At 48.8% G+C, this 17,933-nt stretch overlaps 1 protein-coding gene across 3 annotated transcripts in view; it reads left to right on the forward strand.

Annotated features, from left to right (window-relative positions):
- Nucleotides 1–17,933, forward strand: part of ACSBG1 (acyl-CoA synthetase bubblegum family member 1) — a 91,536-nt gene that overhangs the window by 35,104 nt on the left and 38,499 nt on the right. Inside the window, exons 1-3 of one of the 3 annotated variants that reach the window (XM_043989444.1) lie at nucleotides 3,782–3,822; nucleotides 9,658–9,756; nucleotides 12,178–12,278. In XM_043989444.1, the coding sequence (XP_043845379.1) occupies nucleotides 3,797–3,822; nucleotides 9,658–9,756; nucleotides 12,178–12,278 (226 nt within the window). In that variant the 5' untranslated portion in view covers nucleotides 3,782–3,796. Of the gene's footprint in view, nucleotides 1–3,781; nucleotides 3,901–9,657; nucleotides 9,757–12,177; nucleotides 12,279–17,933 lie in introns of those variants that run through there. The other 2 variants (XM_043989443.1, XM_043989442.1) reach the window with 2 other exon arrangements.

The raw sequence follows: 17,933 nt of genomic DNA on the forward strand, positions 1-17,933 counted from the left end.
TAACGAGTCTCTGGCAGAGAGCATAGAGAAGCATGGGTGGTGGGTGGGGGCAAGATCGCTGACTGACAGTCCTCCTCTCGCATTTCTCTTTGTGGCTTCTTGGAGGTAGGAAATCATTAAGTTACCATAACACTATCCCTAGGGGAAATGTTACATCAGTAAAATGGTTCAAGGTTTGTGAAACACTTTCTTGAACATTATCTCATTTGGGTCTCACAAAATCTCTGTACAAAACAATGTGGTGAGGGGGCAGCTAGGTGACGCAGTGGATAGATAGAGCACCGGCTCTGGATTCAGGAGGACCTGAGTTCAAATCCGGCCTCAGACACTTGACACTTACTAGCTGTGTGACCCTGGGCAAGTCACTTAACCCTCATTGCCCCACAAAAAAAAAATGTCCAGAATAGCTGGATTGTAGAGTGTGTGGAGGAACGAAGTAGAAGGAAGCCGAAGTGACAAGCATTTACGACATGCAAGGCACTGAGCCAAGTGCTTAGGATACAGGATAAGGGAGAGTCCCTAATCTGAAGGAGTTCACAGCCTAATGGGAGAGACAACAAGCACACATATATTTACAACTGTATAATATCAGAGGGAAAGCAGGTAGGAAGAAACTGGGTTGTGAAGAGCTTTAAATGCCCAACAGAGGGCTTTATAATCTCCCGTCCTAAAGGCAATCAGAGCCCCAGTAACTCCTTGAGTGTAGGGGAGATGTGGTCAGATTTAGAAAGACCACATTGGTATGGGAGTGGAAGATGGCCTGTGGTAGCAAGGGGATCCACTGTCTTCTGCAATAGTCCAGACCTGAGGTGATGACAGCCTGTACCTACATGTGGGAGTAGAAAGGAAGGGACTTCTCTAAAACTGCAATTGCAAAGGTGGAAGTGGCGAGATTTGGTCATGTGGGGCAATAGGTGAGGTGAATGAGAATGAGGAGTCAAAGATGGCACCCAGGATGAACCCAGGTGATTGGGAAGATGGTTGTGCCAGGGAAGTTCAGAACAGGGGAAGGTTTGGAGGGAATGATGATGAGTTTGGACATATTGAGTTTGAGATGCCTATGAGATAACCAATTTGGGATGTCTAAGAGGCAATTGGAGATGTTTGGTTGTGGCCCGGGAGAGAGTCTAGGGCTGGATATATGGATCTGGGTATTATCAAATGAGATAATATTTGCAAAATCTGGCCTCAGATACTTGACACATACTAGCTGTGTGACCCTGGGCAAGTCACTTAACCCCAATTGCCTCACAAAAAAAAAAGAGAGAGAGAGAGAGATAACATTTGCAAAAAGCACTTACCACAGTGCCTGGTACACAATAAGTGCTATATAAATGCCTATTCCATCCTCTTTCCTTTGATTCCCTCGGAATCATTTGCCTTGAGATGATAAATGAACCCATGGAAAACGTTGAGACAAAATGTCGAGTGGAAAGAGAAGGGGACACAGGACAGAGTCTTGGGGGACATCTAAGGAAAGAGGTTGTGAAATAGAGGGGTAGGAACCGTAAGGAGGGAGAAGAAGGGAGATGGGAGAGTACAGAGAGGGGGAGGTGATGAGCGTTGGCAGAGAGGCCGGGAAGGCTCAGGACTGAGAAAAGGTTTGGAGGAGCAGCTTGGGTTGAATGAGATCAGGTTCGCTCTGACACACTCTGCTAGCGTAATCCTCAGCAAGATATGGTTGTGTCTCAGGGTCTGAGGCGATTCTCTAAGGAGAAGTTGATCCACATTGGAGGAGCACCTCACTGGACGTTCCCCAGGCCAGTGAAATCACAGTCTGCTTTAACCTCCACCCCCTCTCCCCTCATCAATCCTATGAGGTTCTGTGACTCTGAGGTGAAGATCAGGCTTGACTGGGGCTGAAGGGAGGACGGGGGAGGAGAGGGGGTAGTGAGTGATGGGAAAAGATGCTATGGAGATGTTTCGTTTTCCCCAGTTGAGTTTTATTCGGTGTATAAACACCTTGGAGATTGACCCGAAGGATTCAGATGATGTAGCTGCATCCCTGAGTCGGGTAGGAGGGAGATGGGGCCCCACTCATCCTCTCAGAAGGGCATCATGACCTTATACAAAGAAGTAGCCCTATTTAAAGTGTTTCTTTGCCCTTTGCTGGGGGACTAGGGTCGGCTGGAGGTGGGGTAGGAAGCTGACTGACTCTCTGACAACTGCATTCTCTGGGCAGTTCAGAACAGGCTTTTTTCTAAAAGACACCCCCCGCCATCACCTCCCCTCCTGCTCCCATCCAAATTGCCAAGTTTCTGTCAGGATCATGGATTGCTCACCTCTTTCCCTCTTCTACATAACTGCTTTCATCTCTCCCAGAATCTCAAACCTTCTCCCCTCAGTTGGAGTTGGAGCTGCCTGTCCATCATCTCTGCCCCCAGGTTAGTTGTTACACCAGAAATGGGGCCCACCCACATCTGCTCCTCCTCCTCTTCCTCCTCCTCCTCTTGGCTGGCGAGCCTGCTGCACCTCTGGGTGATTCTGCCTCCTCCCCCCCCACTTCCTTTCTTCTCCCCTCTATCTCTTCCAACTCCTTTTGGGCATTTGCAGAACGTCAGCCTGCCCCGCGGCCCCTCTCCAGGTGGGCCAGCTGGAACATCTGTCATGTAGGTCAGGGGCTGAGCTAGGAGGGACACACCCCCGTCTCTGGCAGCCAACAGGCCTGCTGCTCGGAAAGTCGACCCAGCCCAGATGGGGGTGGGTCTTTCCACACCCCGCCATTCCTATTCTCTCCTCCCCTTGGCACCTGGGGCAACTCCCACATATTCATAGAGTCCGGGCTAGCCCAGGTGATGCAGAGGGCCTCGTCTATTAACACCTGAGGAGCCTGGAGCAGCCAAACCGAAGAGCTTCTGGGGGCCGTGTTAGACTGGCTGAAGGTTAGGCCCAGCAGCAAACACCTGATTCTGGGCGAACCCTCTGCTGTGAGTTAACCTGGGCCACGCCTGAGGATGATAAGGCCAAGAGGGGAGATGATTGAGGTTGCCCCAGCCAGGGGATGAAGGAGAAAGGAATTGGGCTCAGCAGAAATGGCTGAAATATGTCATCTATATAAAGGAAAGACAAGGGAAACTCAAATGTGTAAAATGATTTGCTCAGGTGAGCCCAGTGGAGCTGAGACCCTGAAACAGTCACAGCCAGGGATCAGGGGGCTTTCCCTGGGGAATGGTACCCCCACAGAGGATAGCTATTCAAGCCAGTCTCATGTATTTTATTAAAAGCATTTTCCGAGGCTCCAGTCTTGAGGTTAGGATTGGGGTGGAGATGCTATATCTCAGGAATGGGAAATCTCAGACTTGCTCCCAAGGCTTAGCCTGGATGCTATGATTCATTGAGGAAGAAATTGAGGGAAAGTATAGGTTGGTACTTCCAACCACCCCCACCCCAGGCACTGGAGCTAAGATAGCCATGGGGCCTAGGGATTTATCTAAAGTATCCTAGTTTGTGGGGTGACTTTCTAGGGTTGGAGAAGTAGCCTCAGGAGCCAATTGGTCAAAGGTAAACTAGGGAGGTAACCAGGAAGGGTCCCCGCTGGTTCTGGCTGAGGGCAAAGCTGTCCCTGCCTGAATGCATGGGAGCAAAGAGGCTGCAGATGGGAATGAGGTGCCAATGGCGCCAGGGAAAGACAGTGAGTCATCCCTGCAATGGAATCACAGGTGGGGATAGAGACAGAGGAAAGCACCCCACCCTTCTCCTCTCTCAGGGTAGGGGTGAAGCCTGGGAGGGATCTGACTCATGTCCCATCCATCTCTGTTCCAGAACCACTCCGGGTAGCCCAGTCACTCTCAGGCTGATGCAGTTGGTTCTTATCACCCCGGGGTAAGCAAGGAGCCATTGGTGGGGCAAGATGCCCGAGGTCCTACTGCTCAGGTCAGCTCGCTCCATTCTGAGGACAGTGTAAGGACCACAGACCCACCCATTCCCTGCTCATGGAGAATGGGTTCCCCTCCCCCTCCCCTGGCCAGACCCCTGCTTGGCATTCTTGCTCCCAAAGACATGAAGGAACCACCCCTTGGTGGGGCCAGGTTGGGCCCCTAAATTGGCACCTGTCCATATACTCGGGTTCAGATTTCTTTTTCTTGTCCATTTACCATCTTTCCCTAATATCATCCAAGGGATTTTATCATCTTCATCTGCTCCTTCACCTCAAGCCCCCTCACAGATATCAGTTGTTGGCCATTGATATTGGAGGACAATCAGGGAAGCCTTCCTGGGAGTGATGGACCTTTCAAGAGGCAATGGTCTCACATGGGCACCAAGTGAGGCATTCCAAGCCAGCCTCAGACACCTCCTAGCTGTGTGACCCTGGGCAAACCACTTAACATCTCTGAGCTTCAGTTCCCCCATCTCAAAAAAGGGGGTGGTAATGACAGGCACTTCTCAAGGAGATAAGATAGGTGCAGTGTTCCGCAGACTTAAGGTGCCACTTAAAGGCCAGCTGTTAATAGTCATTTTTTTTTTAATCCCGGCAACAGGGGCTTTTGTGAAAGTGATCCCCTGGTGCCTCTGGGCAGCAGGGTGACACTGGACTCAGAAACTGTGCCTGGGGAGGTCCTTTACCAAGCAGGAAAGGCTTAGAGACCTGGCCTAGCAATGGGCTAGTGACGGGCTCAGCAATGGGTCTAGCAGTGGGCCGTGTCTGTCTACCTGCCGAAGACAGCCTAAATTCAGGGAGGCTCATTACCAGAAGTCCAGATCATAGGATCATGGGACCCCACCTGGAAGGAGCCACGGAAATCATCCAGTCTAATCTACTCTTTTTTCAGATGGGGAAACTGAGGCCTGGAGAGGTGACATGACATGTCTAGGGTCACCCAGGTATTATGTGGCAAATGTAGGATTTGAACCCAGGGTCCTTTGACTTCAAAGCTAGCTCTCCTCTCCCTATACCTACAGCCACTTAGGAGGCACATTTGCTGAAGTAGAAAGGGTTCAAGCTGCTCTGGGGGAGGGTTCATGAGCATCAAAGAAATCCTAGCCCTTTCCAGTATTTATAGGAGTGTCTGCCTCAGAACTTAGGGTCGCAGGATTTAGGACAACGATGACAATGACTGCTACTACTAGCAGCAGCAGCAGCAGCAGCAGCAGTAGCAGCAGTAGTAGTAATAGTACTAGTAGTAGTAAATAACACATATAAAGGCTTTAAGGCTTTATCTTATTTGGTCCTCACAACAAAGCTGTAAGGCAGGTGCTGTTATTGCACCCATTTTATTTTTATTTTATTTTATTTTATTTTTTAGTGAGGCAATTGGGGTTAAGTGACTTGCCCAGGGTCACACAGCTAGTAAGTGTTAAGTGTCTGAGGCCGGATTTGAACTCAGGTCCTCCTGACTCCAGGGGCCGGTGCTCTATCCACTGCGCACCTAGCTGCCCCTTATTGCACCCATTTTACAGAGGAGACAATTGAGGCTGAAAACTACTCTCTGACTTTCCCAAGGGTCTGAGGCAGGTCTTCCTGACTCAAAGTCCAGCCTTCAGAGCATCCTCACTTTACAGATGAGTCTACTGAGATGTAGAGTCAGCTAAGTCCTAACTTCTTAAACTGTGGTGGGTGACCCCATATGGGATGGCATAACTGAATGTGGGGGTTGTGAAAATTTCGGCAGCAATAAAAGGCTATGGACACCTATTTTATGTACCTACATGCCTGCGGTCAAGTAAAAATGTCTCCAGTGAAAAGGGGTCTTGAGTAGAAAAGGTTGAGAAGCCCTGAGCTAAGTGACTTGCCCGATGTCATCCAGGTTAGCAAGAGAGCTTGGATTTGCAACCAGGTGCCTGGATTCTGAATTTGGGGCTCTTTCCTCTGCCTTATTCTATGAATATTCTGCCTCTCAGGGTTCACTTGGCAAGGGGTGTACTGAGGGCTGGAGGGTGGCAGGGAAAATCTTAACCTCCGAACTTAGATGAGGTAGGATAGATTAGGTAAAAGGGAAAACCAATCCTTTCCATTCTTCCCCTCCCTCTGGATCCCTGCCCAGCCCCTAATGACTGTTGTCAAAAACGTCTGTTAGGCATCTCTTCTGTGCCCAGTGACCTATGAGTAACCAGGTCATAATTAATTTGGCAAACCAGCATCTGAGTCGAATCCAGTACCTGCCAGGAATGGGGGACCTTCGGGGCTTGGTAAATAGACCAGCAACTGTCCTTTTCAGGACTTCAGTTTTTTTTTTCTTCCCAGGAGAGAATGACACCCAAGACCATCTGCCAAGGGCTATATTCATTGTTATTAATGGTGTAATTAATAGTGATGAAATATCATAAGAAGTGGCTCATTGTCTCTGCTACTTCAGCCAACTTCCCTAGTCTTTTAACTCAGGAAGAGTGTCCTTTTGCACCATAGCAGGAACAACACAATAACAATAATTATGAGAGCTTGGCTGCACCTTCCGGAGGAAGGAGTCCCTTAGTTGGCACCTGGAGCTCTTTGGCAGGTGCTGAGAATCAAGAAGGAAGCAGACAAAGCCTCTGAACAGCCCAGCTGGACACGATAGAGTCTATGCTCTAAGACTGATAGACTTTATTCACTGAGGTAAAAATCCCTCATGGAGGGTAGATTGACTCTTATTTTGCACACATTTCTAATAAGCTGAGTCATCCAATTTGATAGCCCATCGCATAGGGTGTTGGAAGAGGCATTTTTCACTGAGCAGAAGAACAGGAAAAAAATGATTTTCAGAAAAAAAATGGGGCATGAATCCTCAAAAAACAAAACAAAAAAACAACCCAGCATTCTGTAGTCTTTTGGTGCCAAGGCAAACTAACCTATAAAGTACAATGGATGAAGGCATCACTGAAGGCTGGTTGGGACAGTAGAGTCAGACTGGGCTGCTGGGTTTGGATTCTGGTTTTGCCATTGGGTAAGGGATTTCATCTCCCCTTCTCTGTAAAAAGAAGCTAGACTAGAACAAAGATTTAAAGGGCCCATAGAGGTCCTTTAATCCAATCTCCTTACCTTAGGGCAGAAGAATTTGAGGTCCAGAGAGGCTGGGATTTCTACATGGTCACACAGCAAATAGCAGAACAGAGATTCAAGTCCAGTTCTTGGGGTCATAGTTCTAGAAGGAACCTCAGGGCTATTTACTTGTCCCCCTGAATTTACAGATGAGGAAAATGAAGCCCAGAGAGGTTAGGTGAATTACCCCAGGTCATGGAGGTGGTTCGTATCAGTGGTAAAATTGGCACCCAGGCCCTTTGACCCCAAAGCCCATTTCCTCCACTGTCCCTTGTCACCTTCATCAGAGGCACATCTGTCTCTTCCAGCCCTCAATCCAGAATTCACAGCCAAGGCTCATTCATTAGGATGGTCCTGGACCAGAGATAAGCCAGTGGCATAATCTGGATCTTCTGTCAGAAGCCCAGGCACTCACAAGCTGTAAACGTGGGGCACATCCTCCTTAGCTGTCAGACAGAGGCCTTGGGCTACATGACCTTCGAGGTCCCTCCCAGCTCTCCTTATATCTTGATTCTGCTAACCTGGGTTGAATTCTGTTTTAAGAAGTTCAGGGAATGCATGATGCATTTTAGAAAGATTTCCCTCTCAAATGTTTACATTTGTTTTTCTCAGCTCAGTGCATAAAGGGTTAAGCTTTAGTTATCTGGAAAATTCATTTATGTGGAATAGCCCATTCCCCCCCACCCCCAAGGCACAGAGGAAAATGAGCTGCTGCCTGTGATATACTTACTGAGGGTCAGCAGGATGTGGGTAGACTCCAAATGAGAACAGAAAGGGAGAGGAATAAGGGACCAGCAGAACATGTTTCCCATGTGGGTCAAGAGCCTAAGAGAGGGGCAGCTAGATGGCGCAGTGGATAGAGCACCGGCCCTGGAGTCAGGAGTACCTGAGTTCAAATCTGGCCTCAGACACTTAACACTTACTAGCTGTGTGACCCTGGGCAAGTCACTTAACCCCAATTGCCTCACTAAAAAAAAAAAAAAAGAGCCTAAGCCAAGGCCTGAGCAAAGTCTTCCCTGCCTAACCTGGGCTGCTCATTGTCCAAATGGAGAATGACTCTAGATCCCTACCTTAAATGTGCCCTGAAGTGACAGGTCCCTTATTCCAGAGCAGGAAAGAGAAAGAGGGGACCGCTAGAGAGTTCACTGGAAGGGAGGGGGCACTATAAAAGCACATTGAGAGTATGAATTGCTATAGATATAGAACCCCTACCCTGTCCTTCTAGGTCTTAGCTTCTCCATCTGTAAAATGAGCCAGATGAACTCTAAGGTCCTTGCCAGCTTTAAACTAATAACCAATAAATTCGAATGCCTCTTTCAACTCTAGAGCGAATGGTCCATTTTTTTTGGTTCTCATTTAATCATTTAAAAAGTGATTGAGGGGCAGCTAGGTGGCACAGTGGATGGAGCACTGGCCCTGGAGTCAGGAGTACCTGAGTTCAAATCCGGCCTCAGACACTTAACACTTACTAGCTGTGTGACCTTGGGCAAGTCACTTAACCCCAATTGCCTCACTAAAAAAAAAAAAAAGTGATTGACTTATGATGGTTTTAACACTTCTCAATAGGAAAAGTTTAAAAATATTCATTTTACTACAAGAAGCTCAGATAACAGTAAATTGCATTTCACCTATAAGCTTTTCTCTTATTGACCTGTATAATGGTTAGTAGAGGGACTCACCAGCATTGGTGAACCAACCTTCCTTATATCCATTCAGTGTAGAATCACAGGCTGTCAGAGCTGGAGGGGACCTTAAAACTTGGAATGTGAAAGAACACAGAAGGTCCCAGTTGGAGGAACCCATGGAACTAGAATGTCTACACTGCCCGGAATCCTAGAGATCCAGCCCCTTGTTTTACAGATCAAGAAACAGAGGTCCAGAGGAGTCCTATGGATTAGGACTGAAGCCTCCTGCCTCTAGGTTTGGTCCCTTCCTTGTGGGAATGGCTTGAGCCTTAGATCTGGCCTTCTCAGTTCCTAGAAATTGATAAATACTTTGGGTTGTTGTTTGTCCCTCATTCCCAAAGAGGACCATGACATGATGTCATGGGTGATGTTGTGACTTGCACTGAATTGGATTTAAGTGAGGGAGGGCTGTTCAGGGTCACCAACCTCACTCTCTCCTCCAGAGCCATCTGGGTCCAGTGGTAAAATATTTATATCAGGACGACTGGAGGTGGCCCCGGATGTTTAAGGAAATTGGGTTTAAGTGACTTGCCCAGGGTCAAACAGCTAGTCAGTGTCTGAGGTGAAATTTGAACAGGTCCTTTTGACTCCAGGGCCAGTGCTCTATCTAATGTGCCACCTAGTTGCCCTAGCACTTTGGGTAAAGTCTAGGGAGGGGATGGGTCAGCTGGCTCCCACCCCAAGTAGAGTCAGGGAGTCCTCCAGTGGCCAACAATTGAGGGTCTTTTTGATGGAAGTCCTGTGATTTCCTCACCCTGGAAGGGTTTCAGATCTTTTGTTCAGCCCTCTTGACCCCTGAGGGACATGTTCCTAGCGGGCAGGGAAGAGCCCACAGGGATGCTGTGGCAGCTGGCCATAGGTCCCAGAGAGTGGCTGGAGTTCTCATGCTTCTCCGCCATGGCTGGAACGACACTTGATAAACCCCAGGGCCCCGCCCCTCTTCCACATCCCCCTTCCTTCTGTCTCCTAGCCCTTCCCACTAACCATTTGACTTTATCACTTTAAAATGAATCATAGGTTTTTGAACAGACTTCCTTCAGGAGGGACCATACAGGCCCGCAAGCTCAGTCTGAATCCACTGCATCCGAAAGGATTAAGACAGAATGTTCAGAGAAGGTAATTCCGCCTGTGGTCCCTCCTCTCTCTCCCAGCAAACCTTTGGAAGAGGGCCAGGCCGATGGAGTGTTGTCTGGAGGATGGCTGGGTCCCTTAAGAGGCTGCACTGAAGGCCCTGGGGGTATTGAGCTTGGAGTGGAGAAGGCTTGACTTGGAGCCTTTGAGCTTCTATCGTGTGGGCAGGGGGCTTCTTCCCCTCGGCCTCCCAACCAGGTTGGCCCATGGCAAATGCCTGTTGACTCCTTGTAAGAAAAGGCTTCACAAAGATGAGAATTATCCAAACCTGACAAGAGCCGGCAATCCTTCCTTGGGGTCCCTCGGACACTGGGGAGTTCCTGGCTCCTGAAGGTCTTCAGGCAATGCCCAGATGGCGAAGGTTGTTTTAGAACAGATTCTGGCTCCAATAAGGGTGGGGCTGGATGCCCTCCCCGCCCGAAGACCGTTTCTGATGCCTGCTTTCTTCCCTGGTCTCTGGTGACCTCAGGTACCAATGCGTCCTGTCCTTTCTTTGGTGGGCATCTTTAGGGGTAAAGGATGGCCAGTGGTCCTGTCTTCCCTTCCACCGGACATTCAAAGGCTGCCTGGGCTGGGAAGATGGAGAAAGCATGCCAAGGGCCATGGAAGATCTTCTGGGTGGAGCTGGGCTAGCATCCCTGTGGCATCCCTTTGTGGTACCTGAGGACATGTTGAAGCCTCCTTAGGGGACATTATGGACCATCTCGATGATTCTAAGAAGGCTGGAAGCCACTCATATGTACTTTTAAGTAGCTGGGATGTGGAAGTGGCAAAGTCATTCAAGACCAATGCCAGATCAACATCAATGGAAAAGGGGGGCCGAGATGACCTTGGACAGGGTCAGGGTACATGGGCTGGTTAAGGCCCGGGTGGAAGCCAAGGAAAGACGGCAGCAGCGGGACACTCCACCCCTTCTTCCCCTGCACCAGAGCCCCACGCGGGCCTTTTTCTTCATGGCTACTGGTAGAACTGAGGAGGAACTAGCATCAGTCGACCAATGAGGATCACTTATGTGTACCTGCTGCGTGCCAGGCAACATTGGAGGTGATAGGGGCAAGAGCTCACGTTCTGTCAGCATGGTACCCCGGTAGTGCCTGCCCTTGGAAAAGTCCCCATCCGCTCCTGGAGACTGGGCCAGCTGTTCTCCTGGTCACAGACGTGGACCACAAGCTGGCTTTAGAGTGGGAACGCTTGGGTCTGTTCCCTAGCTAGGCTGCTTCCTGCTTGTGTGACCTTGGGCGAGTCATTTCCCTTTGTGGGCCTCAGTTTCCTTATCTGTAAAATAAAGAAGATGGGCTAGCTCATGGCTCAGGTGCCTGGTGATGATTTAGGGTGCCAGGCCCTGGCAGGTTTCTGTTGCAGGATTTCCAAAGAGAGCCAAGGTCTCCAGTCTCAACTCTGACACTTCCGGGTCCTGTGACTTTTGTCTTCCCTTTGTCTCAGTTTCCTCATATACAAACTAGAGAGAATTAAGCCAATGCTCCCTCCTCTACAGGGTTTTTTTTTGGGGGGGGCAATGCTTTGTCAATTTGAAGGCAGTAGGAATGGGAGTGATTATTATTACAGTCACCCCTGAGAGAGGGTCTTGGAATCAGGGTTTGGGACGTGGCCCAACAGGACGGCCTTGGAGGAGGGGAGTGGATGGTCACTGGGGGTGACCTGGTCACTCCTCCTGACCTGGGCCCTGCCACAAACTCCCCACCCCAGCCCCGGCCCTTCCCCTCATCTGAGATCAAACAGTAGAGCTGCGGGGCTCAGATGGGGTCGAAAGTACCCTGTGGTGATTTGGAAATTGGGTTTTAGCAGTTACACACGTTGGAGAGACACAGTCAGTTTAAGCCACTGAGGACTGTGTGCCAGGGCCTGTGTGCGGCATGGAGGGCACTAAGAGAGGCAGGAACTTGGGCCTGGCCCTCGAGGAGTGCCCAGTCTAACAGGAAGGACGATATGTGAATAACTGTGTACAAAGATCTGAAATTATCTCTGGGGGAGGGACCAGCATTGGTGGGATCAGCAAAGGCTTCGTGAAGAGAGCCAGGGAAACCGGGAGGCAGAGATGAGGGTACAGCCTGTTGGTCTGGGCCCAGCTTTCTTGGAGGTGTCCTTGGGAACTTGTCAACTCAGACCTTAGAGTATGGAATATCAGACCACAGAGAGTCTCGGAGACAGAAAGGACCTACCACATTATCTAGCCCAAGCCCCTTATTGTTATAGATAAGGAAACTGAGGGGCAGAGATGAGAAGGGACTCAGCCAAGGGCATGGCGCAAGATTCCATGGCCAAGGGAGGACTAGAACCCAGGACTTCTGACTCCCCGGCTAGGGCTCTTTCCATAATACACCCCAGACATTCCTTTGTCCCTGTAGTTTCTCACCTTCTCTTTCTCTCTCTTTTGGGGGGGCCCAGCATCCTGCCTGACCATCAGCAAATCTCCAAAGAGTCCCTCAACAATGCCTTGGATCACCTGTACCTGGAGAGAGCAGAGGATAAAGAGGAAGTCTCTGCAGGTAAGTGACTATTGAGATACTCTGTGCATCGAGAAGCCCTGGGTTCGACTCCCACCTTATTAGACACAAGCCTTGTGGCCCTGGGCCTCAGCGTTATCATCTGTAAATGAAGGAGTCGGACCCATTGGCCTCTAAGGCCCCACGCAATGCTGAATCTATGAAGTGATGATCCTGAGATGAGGAGACAGAAGCATGTGCAGAAAGGGAGGGGGGGGGGACCAAGAAAGTATGGCCAAGGAGGAAGTCCTTGGAAGAGCAGGTCAGCCTGCTATCTCACAGGCTTTGCAGCCTCCCTGCCTCTCCCCACTGCAGACTACTCCCCTTTGCATGCTCTGAGTTACAGACAAAATGGACCTGCCTCAGCTGGCCTTCTCCGGTCTTGGTGCCTGTGGGTATAACTTCTTCTAGAACTGCCTCTGATGAAATCCTTCCCTCTTTTCAAGACCCACCACCACCTCTCCCACCTGAAAGAGACTTTTCCTTTCTCACGTTTCTTATGACCTTTTGTCTAGATATCTTCTTCACCCCAATCATGTTCTGTTCTTTATGGTAATCTTTTGTATGAGAGTCTTATCCCTTCAGAAAGTAAGCTTCCTGAGGGAAGGGACTAAATCTTGTTCATTATTATGCTCAATATCTAGTGCCCGGCCTTGACCAATTGTTGTTGTAGTTCTTGTAGTCCGACCAGTGACGTTATAACTGTAGGGGATGTGTCCATGCCCTGGAGTCTTGGTGGCTTGCCAGGGACACTGAGAGCATCAGTGATTGGGAAGAACTTGACCTTAGAACTTCTGGACTCTTAGGCCGTCCCTTTCTCCACTCTCCCATGATGCATCTCTATCTGATGCAGGCAAAGGCTGGGTTAGCATCTGCTGACTTTAATGATAATAATAATAATAATAATAATAATGAGATATAATAATCACACATTTATATGAATGAGTGAATGAATGAATGGAGGGGGGTGGCAGAGAAGGGGAGAATGAACCAGGTGGTGCATAGGGGTGGATAGAGGTTTGGAGCTGAAATCAAAAGATCTCAATTAAATTGACCCTAGCCATTTATGAGCCGTTTGACCCTGGGCAAATCACCTAATGGCTGTCTGCCTAAACTTTAAGTGTGTGTGTATACATAAGCATGTATATATTTAACAAGGATGTAGTATATGTATATAGATATACAAACACATAGTATGTGTGTGTGTAGATATAAATATCTCTATACACACATATACTTTATGGGCAGCTAGGTAGCACAGTGGGTAGAATGCCCAGCCTGAGTTCAAATCCAGCTTCAGATACTTATTAGCTGTGTGACCCTGGGCAGGTCATTTAACCCTGTTTGCCTTTGTTTCCTCATCTGTAAAATGAGCTGGAGAAGGACATGGCAAACCACCCCAGGATCTTTGCTAAGAAAACCCCAAATGGGATTGCAAAGACTTGGACATAACTGAACAGCGACAATATACTTTTTCTATGCATGTCCATACATACATATATACATACATGTAAATGTTAGCTATTGTTATTTCACGTCATTCGATCCTCACAACAGCCCTAGGAGACAGGTGCTATCATCACTTCCATGTCATAGATGAGGAAGTGGGCAGAGAGCAGGCTGTTGGCTTGAGCTTTGGGGAGGAAGGACAGAAGGAAGAGTCAAAGATGGGAGCATTGGGAACAAGGTGGTGCCATCCACAGAAATGGGCAATTGGTGGGGGCAGTGGATAAAGCACCAGCCCTGGATTCAGGAGGACCCGAGTTCAAATCTGGCCTCAGACACTTGACACTCACTAGCTGTGTGACCCTGGGCAAGTCACTTAACCCTCATTGACCTGCAAAAAAACCCACCAAAAAACAAAAAACAAAACCAATAAACAACAAAAAAGGAAATGGGCAATTGGGAGGAAAAGCTAGGTGGGGAAGGGGAGGGGGAGAGATGATAGAGCCAACCCATTTGGCTTTGGACAGGTGGAGCCTGGAGCTTGGGAAGAGCCCTCAGGAGGCCTATCGGGGGTCAGGGTGGGTAGCACAGAGGTTGGTAAGACTGACACTCCCTCACTCCCTCCTCCCCAAATGGATTTTCTCCTGGTTGGGTTTCAGAGTGTAGTATGTAGGTGTGGTTGGGGTACTTGATGGGAGGGCTGAGCCCACCTCCCCACTTTGCTGTGTGGTATCCCCGAGGCATCCTGCAGCCCAGCAAAGCCAATCTGGGTCTGCCATGCCAGCTTATCACCCTTGGAATCTTCAGGGCTCCCTTTTCAAGCCTACAGTTCTGAACCTCTGCCAGTTCCCAGGGTGGAGATGAAGGGAGGGACAGCCGGAAGAGCAAACTGTAGCACAGAGGTTGGTAAGACAGAAGGGCACAAGACCATTCAGCAATAGCAGTGGGCCAAGGAGAGATCATGGGATCTTATATTTAGATGTACACAGGACCCTCCCATTCTTACCCCCAGCTTGTCGCCTAAGGAATTGCATGGGGCAGTTGTTTCCTAGGTGGGACAGCTATTGCCCTGGTGAATAATCATGGAAGCTTTCCTTCCTGAGGCGAGAAGCCCTCCACCAACTCGTACCAGTGCTTGGGCCAAGGCCCCGTTGACCCTGTGCTTGTTCCATATTCGGGAGGACTGGGGGGAAAGTATCCCCTAGGTAGCCAAAAATCTGAGTTTGGAGCTCAGACGAGAGGTCAGTCCTATGATATTGCCCATAAGGCAGGATTCCTAACCTGGAGCCCATGAAGTTGGTTTAAAATAACAAGAAACACCTGCTAATTTTATTTAAATATCATTGGTTTGGGGCAGCTAGGTAGCGCAGTGGATAGAGCACCAGCCCTGGAGTCAGAAGTACCTGAGTTCAAATCCAGCCTCAGACACTTAACACTTACTAGCTGTGTGACCCTGGGCAAGTCACTTAACCCCAATTGCCTCACTAAAAAAAAATTAAATAAAAAAATAAATAAATATAATTGGTTTCCTTCATAATCCCATGTGGGTTTTTTTGTGCATTTCAAAACATGATGTGGACAAAGAGTCCATTAGCCTTCCCTAACCAGACAAAGGGACCCATGACCCAGAAAGATGGAGAGCTGGGTCACAGAAGGAGCCGTCCACACAGAAGGTGGGGCTGAGAGGATCTCCAAGCTTACAGTCAGAGGGCCTGAGTTTGAATCTCTCTTCTGTAACGATGTCCGAGATATGACGACCAATGAGTTAATATCTGTAAAGCACTTAGCACAGAGCCCAGCACATAGCAGGCACTTGATAATTGCTTGTTCCTTCCTTCCCTCCCTGGGCAAGTCACTTAATCTTTCTGGGCCTCAGTTTCCAAATCTGTAAAATGAAAGGATTGGACAAGTGAGTGACTTGATTGAAATCCTCTGGTTGTTTGGATTTGATCAGGCCCTTGTAACCACCTGCTGTTTGTCCTTCATTCTCAAAGAGGACTATGACAGATGTCATGATTTGCACTGAATTGGATTGAAATGAGGCAGGGCTGTGCAGGGTCACCAACCTCACTCTCTTCTCCAGAGCCATCTGGGTCCCGTGGCAAGATATAAACGAGGACAACTAGAGATGTCCCTTGATGTTTAAGGCAATTGGGGTTAAGTGACTCATTAAGAGAACTCAGGTCCTCTTGACTCCAGGGTCAGCACTCTATCCACTGAACCACCTGGCTGTCCCTGTGGCCACCTATATCAGATGAAAGGTGAGAGTGAGTGAGACTGCAGAGGAGGGGAGGGCGGGTCAAGCTCAAACAAGAGAGGGCCAAGAACTTAGAGGAGCCACATTAGGGTTCACTCCCTCCTCCCCAAATGGATTTTCTCCTGGTTGGGTTTCAGAGTGTAGTATGTAGGTGTGGTTGGGGTACTTGACGGGAGGGCTGAGCCCACCTCCCCACTTTGCTGTGTGGTATCCCCGGGGCATCCTGCAGCCCGGCAAAGCCAATCTGGGTCTGCCATGCCAGCTTATCACCCTTGGAATCTTCGGGGCTCCGTTTTCAAGCCTACAATTCTGAACCTCTGCCAGTTCCCAGGGTGGAGATGAAGGGAGGGACAGCCGGGAGAGCAAACTGGTTTCAGAGGTGAGAGTTTGAAGGGGTTTGTGCCTGGCCTGACCGTTACCCTTGGGATTTCCAGGGCCTAGCAAGGATACACAGGGCGTTAAAAAGGCTGGAGTATCTACAAGGCCCCTGGTGCAATGTAAACATATTAGCTGAGAGGGATAAATCATCCAAGTGTTGTTACCTAGTGACACATAAGTGCAATTAAGTTTATTTAAATGAGCTTTCACCTGGTTGGGCCCTAAGGGAAATGGGTTGAGGAAATATGGGCCAAAGTTCTCGGTAGGCTTGCTGACTCTCAGAATTAGAGCTACAACAGCTCTCAGAAGCTGATCGGTCTAGCCCTCCCATTTTATAAATTGGGAAACTGAAAAGATCACAAGTGACAGAGTCGGGATTTGAACTCTGGTCTTCAGACTCTAAGTCCGGTGCTCTGTCCACTGCACCAAACTCCTGTCTTTGGCAGGTGGGCATGATGGGAAGAGTGCTGGACTTCTAGTCAGAAAACCTGAGATCAAATGTTGGCTCTGTTACTGTTTAGTTGTGTAGCCCCTCTCTCTGGGACCCACAGAATCTCTGAGCTGAAAGACTTCAAGGGCCCATCTGACCAAAACCTGAAAAGGAATCCCTCTTATACAATACCTTTACAACACTTTCTCGAAGACCTCTGGTGATGGGGAGCCCACTACCTTCTGAAACAGCCCATTCTACTTCAGGGTAGCTCTCACTGTGAGGAACTTTCTCCTGTTCAGCCTCAGTTTACCTCTTTGCAACTTCTATCCATTGCTCCTTGGGTCCACCCTTTGGGGCCAAACAGAAAGGTCTATTCCTTCTTCCACATGATAGACCTTCAGATACTTGAAGACAGATCTCGTGTTTGCCCCAAAGTTCCTTCCACTTATCAGAGATGAGATAGCTATGTGAACAATATAAGTAATTCAGACCCTCAATGACTAGGGGGTATTTTTATTGGCTGAGGTGATCAAAGAAGACTCCCCAGAGGTGTGACTTGAGCTGGACCTTGAAGGATGAGTAGGATTTAGAAAGGGCTTATTTTTACCATTTGTGTCTCCACTGGACTGCATAACTTCTGACAGCTCTTCTGATTCCTGTGTGCTCTGCTTCTTAAGCTAGAAGTGTGTTCAAACATGGAGAAAGGTCAGAAGGGATCTCAGAACCTATCTAGTCTAGCACCTCCATCTTTAGGGACAAAAGAACCAAGTGACACAGGGAAAGTGAGTACTTGAGTTCACATGAGCAGAACAGTTCTAAATTAAGCAGATAATATATATTCACATTTTTTTTCTGGGTGGGACAATGAGGGTTAATTGACTTGCCCAGGGTCACACAGCTAGTAAGTGTCAAGTGTCTGAGGCTGGATTTGAACTCAGGTCCTCCTGAATCCAAGGCCAGTGCTTTATCCACTGCACCACCTAGCTGCCCCCCATTATTTCTTTAATAAATGCCCTTGCCATTCCTATTTAGGAAATGCCCTCAGCTAAAAGCTAGAAAGAGGTCCAATGAGTAAGGCAAAGCCCCTTGGGGAACTTGATGAGGGACACCCCTAAAAGTTTCCCTGGAATCCTGAGAGAAATAG

This window comes from Dromiciops gliroides, chromosome 2 (genome assembly GCF_019393635.1).
Source record: "Dromiciops gliroides isolate mDroGli1 chromosome 2, mDroGli1.pri, whole genome shotgun sequence".
In the NCBI taxonomy this organism is placed as follows: Eukaryota; Metazoa; Chordata; class Mammalia; order Microbiotheria; family Microbiotheriidae; genus Dromiciops; species Dromiciops gliroides.